This window comes from Salvelinus alpinus, chromosome 7, assembly GCF_045679555.1.
Source record: "Salvelinus alpinus chromosome 7, SLU_Salpinus.1, whole genome shotgun sequence".
Classification (NCBI taxonomy): domain Eukaryota; kingdom Metazoa; phylum Chordata; class Actinopteri; order Salmoniformes; family Salmonidae; genus Salvelinus; species Salvelinus alpinus.
This window is the reverse complement of record NC_092092.1, coordinates 88,853,149-88,870,876: the sequence shown is the minus strand read 5'-3', so window position 1 is coordinate 88,870,876 and position 17,728 is coordinate 88,853,149. Positions and strand designations below refer to the sequence as shown.

Here is a 17,728-nt window from a genome sequence, read left to right as displayed (position 1 = left end):
CACTTCCAGATGTCCTGTATCTTCTTCTAATATACAGCTGATAGCAGGCCTGTGTTCCAAATGGTTCCCTATTCAGAGCACTAATATGGGCTCTGGTTACACAGAACTGGTCTGGCTCTTAGCACATGTTTCCCATTCACACCCCAACAAGTCCCTGAAGAGGTGGACTAGAGGAGGAGGGGGGGGTAGGAGAGGCGGAGGAGGAGAGGAGGAGGGGGGGTAGGAGAGGAGGAGGAGGGGTAGGAGAGGAGGAGGGGGGGTAGGAGAGGCGGAGGAGGAGAGGAGAAGGGGGGGTAGGAGAGGCGGAGGAGAGGAGGAGGGGGGGTAGGAGAGGCGGAGAGGAGAGGAGGGGGGGGTAGGAGAGGCGGAGGAGAGGAGGAGGGGGGGTAGGAGAGGCGGAGAAGGAGATAGCTGTCATTTGTGTTTTATTAGCTTGATGCCATGTGATATGCAATCAGTGGTGATAATGAATGATGCTTATGAGATTATTCCCAACAGCCTTGTGTGTGTGTCTGCATTTGTATTTGTAGGCAGCAGCTATTCTTCCTGGGGTTTATTATGGATCCTCATTAGATAAAGGGGCAGGTGATAGTCTATAGTGATATAGGGGCTGGTGATAGTCTATAGTGATATAGGGGCTGGTGATAGTCTATAGTGATATAGGGGCTGGTGATAGTCTATAGTGATATAGTGGCTGGTGATAGTCTATAGTGATATAGTGGCTGGTGATAGTCTATAGTGATATTGGGGCTGGTGATAGTCTATAGTGATATAGGGGCTGGTGATAGTCTATAGTGATATAGGGGCTGGTGATAGTCTATAGTGATATAGGGGCTGGTGATAGTCTATAGTGATATAGTGGCTGGTGATAGTCTATAGTGATATAGGGGCTGGTGATAGTCTATAGTGATATTGGGGCTGGTGATAGTCTATAGTGATATAGGGGCTGGTGATAGTCTATAGTGATATAGGGGCTGGTGATAGTCTATAGTGATATAGGGGCTGGTGATAGTCTATAGTGATATAGGGGCTGGTGATAGTCTATAGTGATATAGTGGCTGGTGATAGTCTATAGTGATATAGTGGCTGGTGATAGTCTATAGTGATATAGGGGCTGGTGATAGTCTATAGTGATATAGGGGCTGGTGATAGTCTATAGTGATATAGGGGCTGGTGATAGTCTATAGTGATATAGGGGCTGGTGATAGTCTATAGTGATATAGGGGCTGGTTATAGTCTATAGGGGCTGGTGATAGTCTATATACTAGTGATATAGGGGCTGGTTATAGTCTATAGTGATATAGGGGCTGGTGATAGTCTATATACTAGTGATATAGGGGCTGGTGATAGTCTATAGTGATATAGGGCTGGTGATAGTCTATAGTGATATAGGGGCAGGTGATAGTCTATAGTGTTGTAGGAGCTGGTGATAGTCTATAGTGATATAGGGGCTGGTGATAGTATATATACTAGTGATATAGGGGCTGGTGATAGTCTATAGGGATATAGGGCTGGTGATAGTCTATAGTGATATAGGGGCAGGTGATAGTCTATAGTGTTGTAGGGGCTGGTGATAGTCTATAGTGATACAGGGGCTGGTGATAGTCTATTTGTATTTACAGCTCAGACATCCATCCATTGTCTCCATATGTTAATGTGGGTATTTTTAAAAACATTTCTGTGATGCTTGCTTGTTTTCATTGCTTTACTGGGAAGCTCAGCAGAAGTAGACATGCTCATGTTATTTATATTAGTGCAGGGTGACCTGCACACAGTGGATTTCCTACTAGGGCACACCGCCTCAGTGCTAACAGTATAACTGGTTTATAGGCACATGATTACTGCAGACAAGAGCTGTAGGATCAGCAGAGGCATTTAGGGCAGTTAGAGGGCCATAGATTAGGTTAGTTACATTGTGTCTTCAGCGCCGCTGGGATAATGTACATTGGCTGAAGCATTATGACAACTCAGCGACACAATGGTAGGGATTAACTGAGCTGGGCTTGGGTCGTTGATAAGTCCAGTGGCGATTTTAGCATGTCAATCTTGGTGGGGCAAACAAAAACAAACATTTGCGTGCCAGCAAAGCCACAACACAACACTAAACAATATGTTAATTTTACTCTAACGGTGACAAACGGTGCCCACAAACTGTTTGGGCCTACATACAGCAGTACCAACACCTTACCACTGCTACACCTGGCTATCAGCGGAGCCTCGTCTGTCTCTAAGAGTTGGTGTGTGTGTGTGTGTGTGTGTGTGTGTGTGTGTGTGTGTGTGTGTGTGTGTGTGTGTGTGTGTGTGTGTGTGTGTGTGTGTGTGTGTGTGTGTGTGTGTGTGTGTGTGTGTGTGTGTGTGTGTGTGTGTGTGTGTCAGTCGGTTGTGTTATTGGGTGGAAACATGTTCTCATGCATGGAAGAAATATATACAGTTCATTCAGAAAGTATTCAGACCCCTTCACCTTTTTTCACATTTTGTTACGTTACAGCCTTATTCTAAAATAGATTAATTAGTTTCCCCCCCTCAATCTACACACAATACCCAATAATGACAAAGCAAAAACAGGTTTGTAGAATTTTTTGCTAATTTATAAATAAAATAAAAAACGGATTATATCCTTTACTCAGTACTTTGTTGAAGCACCTTTGGCAGCGATTACAGCTTTGAGTCTTCTTGGGTATGATGCTACAAGCATGGCACACCTGTATTTGAGGAGTTTCTCACATTCTTCTCTGCAGATCCTCTAAAGCTCTGTCAGGTTGGATGGGGAGCGTCGCTGCACAGCTATTTTCAGGTCTCTCCAGAGATGTTCGATCGGGTTCAGGTCCGGGCAATGGCTGTACCAATCAAGAACATTCAGAGACTAGTCCCGAAGCCACTCCTGTGTTGTCTTGGCTGTGTGCTTAGGGTTGTTGTCCTGTTGGAAGGTGAACCTTCGCCCCAGTCTGAGATCCTGAGCGCTCAGGTTTGGAGCAGGTTTTCATCAAGGATCTCTCTGTACTTTGCTCTGTTCATCTTTCTCTCAATCTTGACTAGTCTCTCAGTCCCTGCCGCTGAAAAACTTCCCCACAGCATGATGCTGCCACCACCATGCTTCACCGTAGGTATGGGCAAGGTTTCCTCCAGACGTGAAGCTTGGCCTTCAGGCCAAAGTGTTCAATCTTGGTTTCATCAGTCCAGAGAATCTTGTTTCTCATGGTTTGAGAGTCATTTAAGTGCCTTTTGGCAAACTCCAAGTGCTGCAGAGATGGTCGTCCTTCTGGAAGGTTCTCCTATCTCTACAGAGGAACTCTGGAGCTCTGTCAGTGACCATCTGGCTCTTGTTCACCTTCCTGACCAAGGCCCTTCTCCCTCGATTTCTCAGTTTGGCTGGACAGCCAGCTCTAGGAAGAGTCTTGGTGGTTCCAAACTTCTTCCATTTAAGAATGATGGAGGCCACTGTTTTTGGAGCCCTTCAATGCTGCAGAAAGGTTTTGGTACCCTTCCCCAGATCTGTGCCTCGACACAATCCTGTCTCGGAGATTTACCGACAATTCCTTCGACCTCACTGCTTGGTGTTTGCTCTGACATGCACTGTCATCTGTGGGACCTTATATAGACGGTTGTGGGCCTTTCCAAATCATGTCCAATCAATTGAATTTCCCACAGGTGGACTCCAATCAAGTTGTAGAAACAGCTCAAGGATGATCAATGGAAACAGGATGCACCTGAGCTCAATTTCGAGTCTCATAGCAAATGTTCTGAATAATTTTGTAAATATTGTATTTCGTTTTTTTATTTTTAATACATTTGCAAAAATTTCTAAAACCCTGTTTTCGCTTTGCCGTTATGGGGTATTGTGTGTAGATTGATGAGGGGGGAAAATAATTGTATCCATTTCAGAATAAGGCTGTAACTTAACAAAATGTTGAAGAAGGGAAAGGGGTCTGAATACTTTCCGAATGCACTGTAGCGTCTCTAAGGGACTTAAAGATATCTGAGGCTGAAATTGATATTGACAGACATATTTGTTTGTGGCATGACCTTTCCAGAATCGAATTGTTTATTGTTTACCATTAAAACAAGTTTTCAATTCTGCAAAAATGTTATTGTTTTCATATGATCCTGAAACGGGGGATTAAATCAAGTCAAGGATAAAACTTCCATTAACGATTTTAAATGTCAAAAGGTACAAGTTGAATTTGGGAAATTATGTAATTCTTTACAGTGACTATAAATGGCGGAGACTGAGTCAAGGATATAACTGTCATTAACTCGCCTATGTATGTCTAAGGTTAAAGTTGAAAATTGTGAATTGGTAAATTACTTGGCTGCGCAGTGTTGAATTTCAAGAGAAGCAACAGTGACATACCCGTTAAATGAAGCAGTCTAACGTGGTAATAATATAGTGTTGGGATTACATCTTCACTCCAGGAAAGACATTTCTCATGGGGATTCCTCCACGGTGACTGGAAGGCTTTAGCCTGTTTTATGAACGAGAGTGGCGTGCGTGTGCCTGTGTGTGTGTGTGTGTCCCATGTGTACGTCCCAGTCACGAGCGAGGGAAACGGAAACCAGTGTGGGTCCATTCAGGACTTGATTCATCCTTTGGTTTTTAACAGGAAAATAGGAAAAGGTTTATTTTAGTTTTCTTCATTTCACCCAGCACATCCTCCTCGCGGGGTTCTAATGACAGTCACCGCTTCCCACTTCCACACGACGCGCACCTGAGTTTGTCCCGTTATCCCTCACGGAGTTTTATCTGACCCCTTTTTCTCTGCGGCTCTTCCAGTCAACACCTCAAACACGCGACGTTTTGTAGTAAAAATAATAATCGGTTAAACATTCGCAGGACTGGAGAATTGGAAATGAAGAGAGATTTGACGTGTTTCTGTCGGATTTGGTTTGGGATCGCTGCTTCTTCAGGTAAGTGGAGAGAGACGCTTTGTTTTATGATCAGACAGTTTTGGATAGCGCAGTCAAAAGTTTATAGCGGCAACACGCACATCTGGGGAGGGGGGTTAGTGTGCTGTGGGGATTCTGATATAATCTTTATCGTGTGTTGTTTTGTAACAGATGTGGACTAGGATGATAACAACCAATTATTTTAGGAATACTATATATTTTATGTTAGTTTTAATTAGCTAAGTTCAAATAAGTGTTCTCCAAGTCAGCCGGCCAACTTCATTCTCATATTCACTGACATCATAGGCTGATATGACATACGTTATTGTTTCTAATGGCACCCTATAGGACTCTGGTCAAAAGTAGAGCGCAGAGACTTATGGGAAGAATCGAAATTAAGATGTATTGATGCCAATGACTGTAGGAAGGATGACCTATAACCAGTTCCCCAGTAGGTTAGATCCCATGTATTATAGACTTAATTATCGCCAATAATCTTTAATTCCCTGTCTCTCTTTCTAACCACACTATTCTATGTCCCAAATGGCACCATATTCCCTATATAGTGCAGTACTTTTGACCAATGTAGGGAATACGGTGCCATAGGGCTCTGGTAAAAAAAAGTTGTGCACTATGTAGGGAATAGGACATGATTTGAGAGGTAGCCCTAGAGTACCAACATACCAGCCACTAGAGAAAGAAATGTCACCTTGTCTGGTTAGGGTTTGAAAACCCCTCAGCCTGGTTAGGATCTGAGTAACCCGTCAGCCTGGTTAGGGTCTGAGTAACCCCTCAGCCTGGTTAGGGTCTGAGTAACCCCTCAGCCTGGTTAGGATCTGAGTAACCCCTCAGCCTGGTTAGGGTCTGAGTAACCCCTCAGCCTGGTTAGGGTCTGAGTAACCCTCAGCCTGGTTAGGATCTGAGTAACCCCTCAGCCTGGTTAGGGTCTGAGTAACCCCTCAGCCTGGTTAGGGTCTGAGTAACCCCTCAGCCTGGTTAGGATCTGAGTAACCCCTCAGCCTGGTTAGGGTTTGAGTAACCCCTCCGCCTGGTTAGGGTCTGAGTAACCCCTCAGCCTGGTTAGGGTCTGAGTAACCCTCAGCCTGGTTAGGGTCTGAGTAACCCTCAGCCTGGTTAGGGTCTGAGTAACCCTCAGCCTGGTTAGGGTCTGAGTAACCCCTCAGCCTGGTTAGGGCCTGAGTAACCCTCAGCCTGGTTAGGGCCTGAGTAACCCCTCAGCCTGGTTAGGGTCTGAGTAACCCCTCAGCCTGGTTAGGGTCTGAGTAACCCTCAGCCTGGTTAGGGTCTGAGTAACCCTCAGCCTGGTTAGGGTCTGAGTAACCCCTCAGCCTGGTTAGGGTCTGAGTAACCCCTCAGCCTGGTTAGGGTCTGAGTAACCCCTCAGCCTGGTTAGGGTCTGAGTAACCCCTCAGCCTGGTTAGGGTCTGAGTAACCCCTCAGCCTGGTTATGGTCTGATTAACCCTCAGCCCGGTTAGGGTCTGAGTAACCCCTCAGCCCGGTTAGGGCCTGAGTAACCCTCAGCCTGGTTAGGGTCTGAGTAACCCCTCAGCCTGGTTAGGGTCTGAGTAACCCCTCAGCCTGGTTAGGGTCTGAGTAACCTCTCAGCCTGGTTAGGATCCGAGTAACCCCTCAGCCTGGTTAGGGTCTGAGTAACCCCTCAGCCTGGTTAGGGTCTGAGTAACCCCTCAGCCTGGTTAGGGTCTGAGTAACCCCTCAGCCTGGTTAGGGTCTGAGTAACCCCTCAGCCTGGTTAGGGTCTGAGTAACCCCTCATCCTGGTTAGGGTCTGAGTAACCCCTCAGCCTGGTTAGGGTCTGAGTAACCCCTCAGCCTGGTTAGGGTCTGAGTAACCCTCAGCCTGGTTAGGGTCTGAGTAACCCCTCAGCCTGGTTAGAGTCTGAGTAACCCTCAGCCTGGTTAGAGTCTGAGTAACCCTCAGCCTGGTTAGGGTCTGATACAGAACTAGACTACTCATCTGTTTCAGTTGATACAATTAGTGGCTTTTTGTTCAAGACGGTCATTCAGTTATTGCCGGCCTATTTGCTGTATAAAGTAATGAATAATTCTGACAATGTATTATTACAATATTACCAATAGTAGGATTAATTAATTAATTGTAATATTAGCTGTAGGAGCAGTATTAGTAATAGTAATAGTAGAGGTGGTGGTGGTAGTAGAGGTGGTGGTGGTAGTAGTACTAGTGGTAGTAGTACTAGTGGTAGTAGTACTAGTGGTAGTAGTGGTAGTAGTAGTAGGTTTAATTAAATTAGCTGTAGTTGCAGCAGAATTTCCTGTCATGTACCTTTTACTTGGGAGGGGCTTCCGTCTGGCCATTCTACCATAAAGGGCTGATTGGTGGAGTGCTGCAGAGATGGTTGTCCTTCTGGAAGGTTCTCCCATCTCCACAGAGGAACTCTGGAGCTCTGTCAGAGTGACCATCGGGTTCTTGGTCACCTCCCTGACCAAGGCCCTTCTCCTCCGATTGCTCAGTTTGGCCGGGCGGCCAGCTCTAGGAAGAGTCTTGGTGGTTCCAAACTTCTTCCATTTAAGAATGATGGAGGCCACTGTGTTCTTGGGGACCTTCAATGCTGCAGACATTTTTTGGTACCTTTCCCCAGATATGAGCCTTGACACAATCCAATCTCTGAGCTCTACGGACAACTCCTTCGACTTCATGGCTTGGTTTTTGCTCTGACATGCACTGTCAACTCTGGGACCTTATATAGACAGGTGTGTGCCTTTCCAAATCATGTCCAATCAATTGAATTTACCACTGGTGGACTTCAATCAAGTTGTAGAAACATCTCAAGGATGATCAATGGAAACAGGATGCCTCCCCACCCACACACACACTTAGTCAGAACATATCCTGTCTCTGGGCTCTGTGATTTGACTGTCTATTGGCTGGGACTGATGTAACAGAGTTAGCTTGGTAACCTCACTCCCCTGCAGAGGGGAACGTAATTGGCTAAGACGTTGTCAAGCGGGCGATCACATGTGTTTTGTGAGGATTTGAGACGATGTACCAGTAAGGTTAGGGTCTGTTAAGCCAGCGCCTGTTAGAATGGCTGTACATGTATTTCCTACTCAAAGTAGAAGAGAGTCTAACAACTGGACACAGATGCCAATTCAACATCTAATGTCCTCGAAATGACGTGGAAACAACATTGAAATGTGGAAACTACCCACTGGACACAGTGTGTGTCTCTGAGGGATGAGTTGTCTCTTCACTTGACAAGGTTATTGTGATCACTCTCTCTCTCTCTCTCTCTCTCTCTCTCTCTCTCTCTCTCTCGCTCGCTCTCTCTCTCTCTCTCTCTCTCTCTTTCTCTCTCTCTCGCTCTCCCTCGCTCTGTCTATCTCTCCTCTCTCTCCTCTCTCTTTCTCTCTTTCTCTCTCTCTCTCTCGCTCTGTCTCTCTCTCCTCTCTCTCTGTCTCTCTCTTTCTTTCTCTCTCTCTCTCTCTCCCTCCCCCGCTCTCTATCGTCCACCCTCCCTCTCTCTCTTTCTCTCTTTCTGTCTCTGATTTGTCTCTTCACATGTCCTCCTCTCCTCATCCCTCTTGCCCCCTAAACGCACTGTCCTCACTGTTTCAGGTTACTGTAGTGGTAAACGTAAAGCGTAGTAAAGCCTGTGATTTGTTTAAGATGCTGTGGGTTTCAACTGAAACAGCTCTTCAACTCCAGGGAATATAACTCTACTCTGATGAGCTCAGACCTCAGAGTGGAGGTGCTAGACGCTTTCTGCTTTCTGCAAAGTTGTGTGAATCTGTCAGTGGTTTTCTCTTGAAGTGGTATTCGTGTGTGTGTGTGTGTGTGTGTGTGTGTGTGTGGTGTGTGGTGTGTGTGTGTGTGTGTGTCACAGCTAATTAAGTCAGAAAACAACTCAAGGGGATTCAAAATAAAGGTTCAATGACACACACACTCAGATCTCCCACACGTTAAAATAGTCTGAAGTGTAGATGAACTTCAGCTAAACACCAGATTACACTGGACACATTCTGAAAAGACAATAAGATGCAGTATTTGGAAGAGAAGTTGGAGAGATTTGAGGAGTTGTCTTCCCTATCTAGGGCCCAAAGGGCTCTGGTCAAAAGTAGTGCACTATATAGGGAATAGGGTGCTATGTGGGACACAGTCACTGAGTGCCAAGTTCAGCCAACTAGAACTGACCCCAGTTAAGGATGAGGAGCGATGTCCTCCAACACCTTTACTCCGCCACACTGAAACTGAGTCCCAAAATGGCACCTTATTCCCTATATAGTGCACTACTTTTGACCAAGGTCCTATGGCACCCTATTCCCTATATAGTGCACTACTTTTGACCAGGGCCCTATGGCACCCTATTCCCTATATAGTGCACTACTTTTGACCAAGGTCCTATGGCACCCTATTCCCTATATAGTGCACTACTTTTGACCAGGGCCCTATGGCACCCTATTCCCTATAAGTAGTGCACTACTTTTGACAAGAGCTTATTATTAAGTAGTGCACTATATAGGGAACAGGGTGGCATCTGGGTTAATGTGAACTTGGCCGTGTCAGGAGAAGGCATTTCACATCTATCTGTATAAATATTATTTAAATCAATTGAAAATAGACCATGACAGATTTGAATTTATCATTTTTACAATTTTTACAAAAATAGTGAGCAACTTTCAATTTCCAGTTGAAAGTATTTCAGATGTGTTATATAAACATTTTCTCTAGCTCTGACCAATCCTAGAAAATTAGCATTGGTAGTCTCCTACACAACAGCATTGTCTGGCATACAGTACATTACAGGGAACAGCCATAGATTTCAACCCTGCCTGTGTTGATTGACCCCAGTGAGCCTTTTCCTGCAGTCAATGACCGAAAAGCCCTCTTTGGCTTCATCGGTGGAATGCTGTTAATCTTTTTCATAATTAATACCGTTTTTTAATTTATTTTACAGACGGAAATCCACTGTTTCTTCTGATGTACAGTTGAAGTCGGAAGTTTACATACACCTTAGCCAAATACATTTAAACTCAGTTTACATACACCTTAGCCAAATACATTTAAACTCAGTTTACATACACCTTAGCCAAATACATTTAAACTCAGTTTACATACACCTTAGCCAAATACATTTAAACTCAGTTTACATACACCTTAGCCAAATACATTTAAACTCAGTTTACATACACCTTAGCCAAATACATTTAAACTCAGTTTACATTCACCTTAGCCAAATACATTTAAACTCAGTTTACATACACCTTAGCCAAATACATTTAAACTCAGTTTACATACACCTTAGCCAAATACATTTAAACTCAGTTTACATACACCTTAGCCAAATACATTTAAACTCAGTTTACATACACCTTAGCCAAATACATTTAAACTCAGTTTACATACACCTTATTCAAATACATTTAAACTCAGTTTACATACACCTTAGCCAAATACATTTAAACTCAGTTTACATACACCTTAGCCAAATACATTTAAACTCAGTTTACATACACCTTAGCCAAATACATTTAAACTCAGTTTACATACACCTTAGCCAAATACATTTAAACTCAGTTTACATACACCTTAGCCAAATACATTTAAACTCAGTTTACATACACCTTAGCCAAATACATTTAAACTCAGTTTACATACACCTTAGCCAAATACATTTAAACTCAGTTTACATACACCTTATTCAAATACATTTAAACTCAGTTTACATACACCTTAGCCAAATACATTTAAACTCAGTTTACATACACCTTAGCCAAATACATTTAAACTCAGTTTACATACACCTTAGCCAAATACATTTAAACTCAGTTTACATACACCTTAGCCAAATACATTTAAACTCAGTTTACATACACCTTATTCAAATACATTTAAACTCAGTTTACATACACCTTAGCCAAATACATTTAAACTCAGTTTACATACACCTTAGCCAAATACATTTAAACTCAGTTTACATACACCTTAGCCAAATACATTTAAACTCAGTTTATATACACCTTAGCCAAATACATTTAAACTCAGTTTACATACACCTTAGCCAAATACATTTAAACTCAGTTTACATACACCTTAGCCAAATACATTTAAACTCAGTTTACATACACCTTAGCCAAATACATTTAAACTCAGTTTACATACACCTTAGCCAAATACATTTAAACTCAGTTTACATACACCTTAGCCAAATACATTTAAACTCAGTTTACATACACCTTAGCCAAATACATTTAAACTCAGTTTACATACACCTTAGCCAAATACATTTAAACTCCGTTTACATACACCTTAGCCAAATACATTTAAACTCAGTTTTGTCCGAATAATAGTAGAGAGAATTATTTATTTCAGCTTTTATTTCTTTCATCACATTCCCAGTGGGTCAGACGTTTACATACACTCAATTAGTATTTGGTAGCATTGCCATTAAATTGTTTAACTTGAGTCAAACGTTTCGAGCAGCCTTCCACAAGCTTCCCACAACAAGTTGGGTGACTTTTGGCCCATTTCTCCTGACAGAGCTGGTGTAACTGAGTCAGGTTTGTAGGCACCAGTCCCTCCTGCAGCAAAGCACCCCACAACATGATGCTGCCACCCCCGTGCTTCACGGTTGGGATGGTGTTCTTCGGCTTGCAAGCCTCCTGACAGGAATGGTAAGGGAGATATAAATCTCCAACTTCAGCAATTTTTGCAGTTCGTTCCAGTCTTTGGCAGCAGAGAACTGGAAGGAAAGGCGGCCAAAGGAAGTGTTGGCTTTGGGGACCAGTGAAATATACCTGCTGGAGCGCGTGCTACGTACGGGTGGGTGCTGCTATGGTGACCAGTGAGCTGAGATAAGGCGGAGCTTTACCTAGCAAAGACTTATAGATGACCTGGAGCCAGTGGGTTTGGCGACGGATATGTAGCGAGGGCCAGCCGACAAGAGCATACAGGTCGCAGTGGTGGGTAGTATATGGGGCTTTGGTGACAAAACGGATGGCTCTGTGATAGACTGAATCCAGTTTGCTGAGTAGAGTGTTGGAGGCTATTTTGTAAATGACATCGAGGATCAGTATGCACGGTATGCACCTGGGGAAAAAGCTTTTTGTATGGCGAATCCAGCCTCTCTGTCCCTAACCGCACCGCTGGCCTTAGGTTATAACCAAATGGCACCCTCTCAGCGATTCTTGAATCTACTTTTCTTTCACAAATATTTTTCTTATTATGAACAACATTTGATTTATATTTTGATAGACCAAACTATCATCTATCACAACATGTAAAGGAACAACCTCCCTATCCAAACTATCATCTATCACAACATGTAAAGAAACAACCTCCCTATCCAAACTATCAGCTATCACAACATGTAAAGGAACAATATCCCTATCCAAACTATCAGCTATCACAACATGTAAAGGAACAATCTCCCTATCCAAACTATCATCTATCACAACATGTAAAGGAACAATCTCCCTATTCAAACTATCATCTATCACAACATGTAAAGGAACAACCTCCCTATCCAAACTATCATCTATCACAACATGTAAAGAAACAACCTCCCTATCCAAACTATCAGCTATCACAACATGTAAAGAAACAATCTCCCTATTCAAACTATCATCTATCACAACATGTAAAGAAACAATCTCCCTATCCAAACTATCATCTATCACAACATGTAAAGAAACAACCTAATTCAAATGTTTTTATAAAATACAACTGGATTTATGTGACCTCCGTCAGACACCATAAAAGGCATTTAATTCTTACAATTATTGTCCAACAAGTGTTTAAAGGCCTTGATTGTTTAATTCTAACATTGGATTATTCAAATATGTACTACAAATTTCAAATTATTTTAATTTTAATTTATAGCAAAAATAATTCCTTAGACCTAGCAGAGCAAATACATCAATGCAGAACAGTGATTAAAATAACTTAAGGAGGTTAGCCATCAGTAACGGAGTTGACAACAAACACTAAAAACAGACATATTTTTGCCACTAAAAATAAATATAGAATATTATTAATTTGAAAATCCCCTTTTATCAGATCTTTCAGCATTCTGACAGAGTTTGTTTTACAGAGTTGACAAAATTTATTAATTCAAGTGATATACTAAGTAATATTTTAATTCAATATTTTCCTCAGTTGATTCATAACTCAAAACCTTATTACCTAGCCCTGCTCTCTATACCATATCCAACCTCTCAGTTCCACCACCCACATATGCGATGACATCACCTGGTTTCAATTATGTTTCTAGAGACAATATCTCTCTCATCATCACTCAATACCTAGGTTTACCTCCACTGTATTCACATCCTACCATACCTTTGTCTGTACATTATTCCTTTAAACTATTTTATCGCCCCCAGAAACTTCCTTTTACTCTCTGCTCTAGTAGCTCTAGGCGACCAATTCTCATAGCTTTTAGCCGTACCCTTAACCTACTCCTCCTCTGTTCCTCTGGTGATGTAGAGGTGAATCCAGGCCCTGCAGTACCTGGCTCCACTCCTATTCCCCAGGCGCTCTCTTTTGATGACTTCTGTAACCGTAATAGCCTTGGCTTCATGCATGTTAACATTAGAAGCCTCCTCCCTAAGTTTGTTTTGTTCACTGCTTTAGCACACTCTACCAACCCGGATGTTTTAGCCGTGTCTGAATCCTGGCTTAGAAAGACCACCAAAAATTCAGACATTTTCATCCCCAATTACAAGATTTTCAGACAAGATAGAACGGCCAAAGGGGGCGGTGTTGCAATCTACTGCAAAGACTGCCTGCAGAGTTCTGTTATACTATCCAGGTCTGTTCCCAAACAATTTGAACTTCTACTTTTAAAAATCCACCTCTCTAAAAACAAGTCTCTCACCGTTGCCGCCTGCTATAGACCACCCTCTGCCCCCAGCTGTGCTCTGGACACTATATGTGAACTGATTGCCCCCCATCTATCTTCAGAGCTCGTGCTGCTAGGCGACCTAAATTTGAACATGCTCAACACCCCAGCCACCCTACAATCTAAGCTTGATGCCCTCAATCTCACACAAATTATCAATGAACCTACCAGGTACCACCCCAATTCCGTAAACACGGGTACCCTCATAGATATCATCCTAACAAACTTGCCCTCCAAATACACCTCTGCTGTTTTCAACCAAGATCTCAGCGATCACTGCCTCATTGCCTGCATCCGTAATGGGTCAGCGGTCAAACGACCTCCACTCATCACTGTCAAACGCTCCCTGAAACACTTCAGCGAGCAGGCCTTTCTAATCGACCTGGCCGGGGTATCCTGGAAGGATATTGATCTCATCCCGTCAGTAGAGGATGCCTGGTCATTTTTTAAAAATGCCTTCCTCACCATCTTGAATAAGCATGCCCCATTCAAGAAATTTAGAACCAGGAACAGATATAGCCCTTGGTTCTCTCCTGACCTGACTGCCCTTAACCAACAGAAAAACATCCTATGGCGTTCTGCATTAGCATCGAACAGCCCCCGTGATATGCAACTTTTCAGGGAAGCCAGAAACCAATATACACAGGCAGTTAGAACAGCCAAGGCTAGCTTTTTCAAGCAGAAATTTGCTTCCTGCAACACAAATTCAAAAAAGTTCTGGGACACCGTAAAGTCCATGGAGAATAAGAACACCTCCTCCCAGCTTCCAACCGCTCTGAAGATAGGAAACACTGTCACCACCGACAAATCCACTATAATTGAGAATTTCAATAAGCATTTTTCTACGGCTGGCCATGCTTTCCACCTGGCTAACCCTACCCCGGACAACAGCACTGCCCTCCCCTCTGCTACTCGCCCAAGCCTTCCCCATTTCTCTTTCTCCCAAATACAGTCAGCTGATGTTCTAAATGAGCTGCAAAATCTGGACCCTTACAAATCAGCCGGGCTAGATAATCTGGACCCTTTCTTTCTAAAACTATCTGCTGAAATTGTTGCCACCCCTATTACTAGCCTCTTCAACCTCTCTTTCGTGTCGTCTGAGATCCCCAAAGATTGGAAAGCAGCTGCGGTTATCCCCCTCTTCAAAGGGGGGGACACCCTTGACCCTAACTGCTACAGACCTATATCTATCCTACCCTGCCTTTCTAAGGTCTTCGAAAGCCAAGTCAACAAACAGATTACCGACCATTTCGAATCACACCACACCTTCTCCGCTATGCAATCTGGTTTCAGAGCTGGTCATGGGTGCACCTCAGCCACGCTCAAGGTCATAAACGATATCGTAACCGCCATCGATAGGAAACAATACTGGCAGCCGTATTCATTGACCTGGCCAAGGCTTTTGACTCTGTCAATCACCACATCCTCATTGGCAGACTCGACAGCCTTGGTTTCTCTAATGATTGCCTCGCCTGGTTCACCAACTACTTCTCTGATCGAGTTCAGTGTGTCAAATCGGAGGGTCTGTTGTCCGGGCCTCTGGCAGTCTCTATGGGGGTGCCACAGGGTTCAATTCTTGGACCGACTCTCTTCTCTGTTTACATCAATGATGTCGCTCTTGCTGCTGGTGATTCTCTGATCCACCTCTACGCAGACGACACTATTCTGTATACTTCTGGCCCTTCTTTTGACACTGTGTTAACAACCCTCCAGGCGAGCTTCAATGCCATACAACTCTCCTTCCGTGGCCTCCAACTGCTCTTAAATACAAGTAAAACCAAATGCATGCTCTTCAACCGATCGGTGCCTGCTCCTGCCCGCCTGTCCAACATCACTACTTTGGACGGCTCTGACTTAGAATATGTGGACAACTACAAATACCTAGGTGTCTGGTTAGACTGTAAACTCTCCTTCCAGACCCACATCAAACATCTCCAATCCAAAGTCAAATCTAGAATTGGCTTCCTATTCCGCAACAAAGCATCCTTTACTCATGCTGCCAAACATACCCTTGTAAAACTGACCATCCTACCAATCCTCGACTTCGGTGATGTCATTTACAAAATAGCCTCCAAAACCCTACTCAATAAATTGGATGCAGTCTATCACAGTGCCATCCGTTTTGTCACCAAAGCCCCATATACTACCCACCACTGCGACCTGTACACTCTCGTTGGCTGGCCCTCGCTTCATACTCGTCGCCAAACCCACTGGTTCCAGGTCATCTACAAGACCCTGCTAGGTAAAGTCCCCCCTTATCTCAGCTCGCTGGTCACCATAGCAGCACCTACCTGTAGCACGCGCTCCAGCAGGTATATCTCTCTAGTCACCCCCAAAACCAATTCTTCCCTTGGACGCCTCTCCTTCCAGTTCTCAGCTGCCAATGACTGGAACGAACTACAAAAATCTCTGAAACTGGAAACACCTATCTCCCTCACTAGCTTTAAGCACCAGCTGTCAGAGCAGCTCATAGATTACTGCACCTGTACATAACCCATCTACAATTTAGCCCAAACAACTACCTCTTTACCTACTGTATTATTTATTAATTTATTTTGCTCCTTTGCACCCCATTATTTCTGTCTCTACTTTGCACTTTCTTCCACTGCAAACCAACCATTCCAGTGTTTTTTTAGTTTTTATTTTACTTGCTGTGTTGTACTCACTTCGCCTCCATGGCCTTTTATATTTTTATTTATTTATACATATATTTGTTTGCCTTCACCTCCCTTATCTCACCTCACTTGCTCACATTGTATATAGACTTATTTTTTTTCACTGTATTATTGACTATATGTTTGTTTTACTCCATGTGTAACTATGTGTTGTTGTATGTGTCGAACTGCTTTGCTTTATCTTGGCCAGGTCGCAATTGTAAATGAGAACGTGTTCTCAATTTGCCTACCTGGTTAAATAAAGGTTAAATAAATAAAATAAATTAAATTAAAATTAAACATTATAAAATCAAAATTCGTATCCTATGAGGGAGATGGTGTGGACAGTTTATGGTTGTAACCATGGTGATTTCAATATGTTTAAATCTATCAACAGTAGAGAACAGACCGTGAGCGGTCTTGTTTCTCTACATGTAATGAGGACATGAATAAGGGGTCCTTATGGTATAGCTGTCCCTGTTCATTCCTGATTCATTTACGATTTTAGACTAATCTTGACCAAATCTCCAGATTTCTTTGGGGGGGGGGGGGATCACAGTTTTAAGAGAAATATTTTTTAAAGCCAGAGAGGACTATTGAAGAGAAAACATAAGATCCCTTTTCAGTTTAAATTCATTATGGCCATTTTTCTTAAAAAAACACTTTTTTTTGGGAGGGTTTGAAATGTGGATCCTTTGACCTGGACACAGAACAGACCTGGACACAGAACAGACCTGGACACAGAACAGACCTGGACACAGAACAGACCTGGACACAGAACAGACCTGGACACAGAACAGACCTGGACATAGAACAGACCTGGACACAGAACAGACCTGGACACAGAACAGACCTGGACATGAATAATATTGAAAATAATATAGAAAATTCCAAAAACAAATCATTCATAAAATTCCCCAACATGTAATTCTTAAGATCAAATAATGCAACAAACAACAAAATCTATTTTTTCCAACTATAAAAAATAGCGTTTCCCTGCCCTACATTAGATCCCTACATAGAGCCCTACATAGAGCCCTACTATTGACCAGAGCTCTACATAGAGCCCTACTATTGACCAGAGTCCTACATAGAGCCCTACTATTGACCAGAGTCCTACATAGATCCCTACTATTGACCAGAGCCCTACATAGAGCCCTACTATTGACCAGAGCTCTACATAGAGCCCTACATAGAGCCCTACTATTGACCAGAGCTCTACATAGAGCCCTACTATTGACCAGAGTCCTACATAGAGCCCTACTATTGACCAGAGTCCTACATAGAGCC

At 43.2% G+C, this 17,728-nt stretch overlaps 1 protein-coding gene across 1 annotated transcript in view; it reads left to right on the top strand.

Annotated features, from left to right (window-relative positions):
* Window positions 1–4,501: 4,501 nt before the first annotated feature.
* flt4 (fms related receptor tyrosine kinase 4) overlaps window positions 4,502–17,728 on the top strand; it is a 217,216-nt gene continuing 203,989 nt past the window's right edge. The window contains exon 1 of the mRNA XM_071412054.1: window positions 4,502–4,905. Within this exon, the coding sequence (XP_071268155.1) occupies window positions 4,848–4,905 (58 nt within the window). The 5' untranslated portion in view covers window positions 4,502–4,847. The remainder of the gene's footprint in view (window positions 4,906–17,728) is intronic.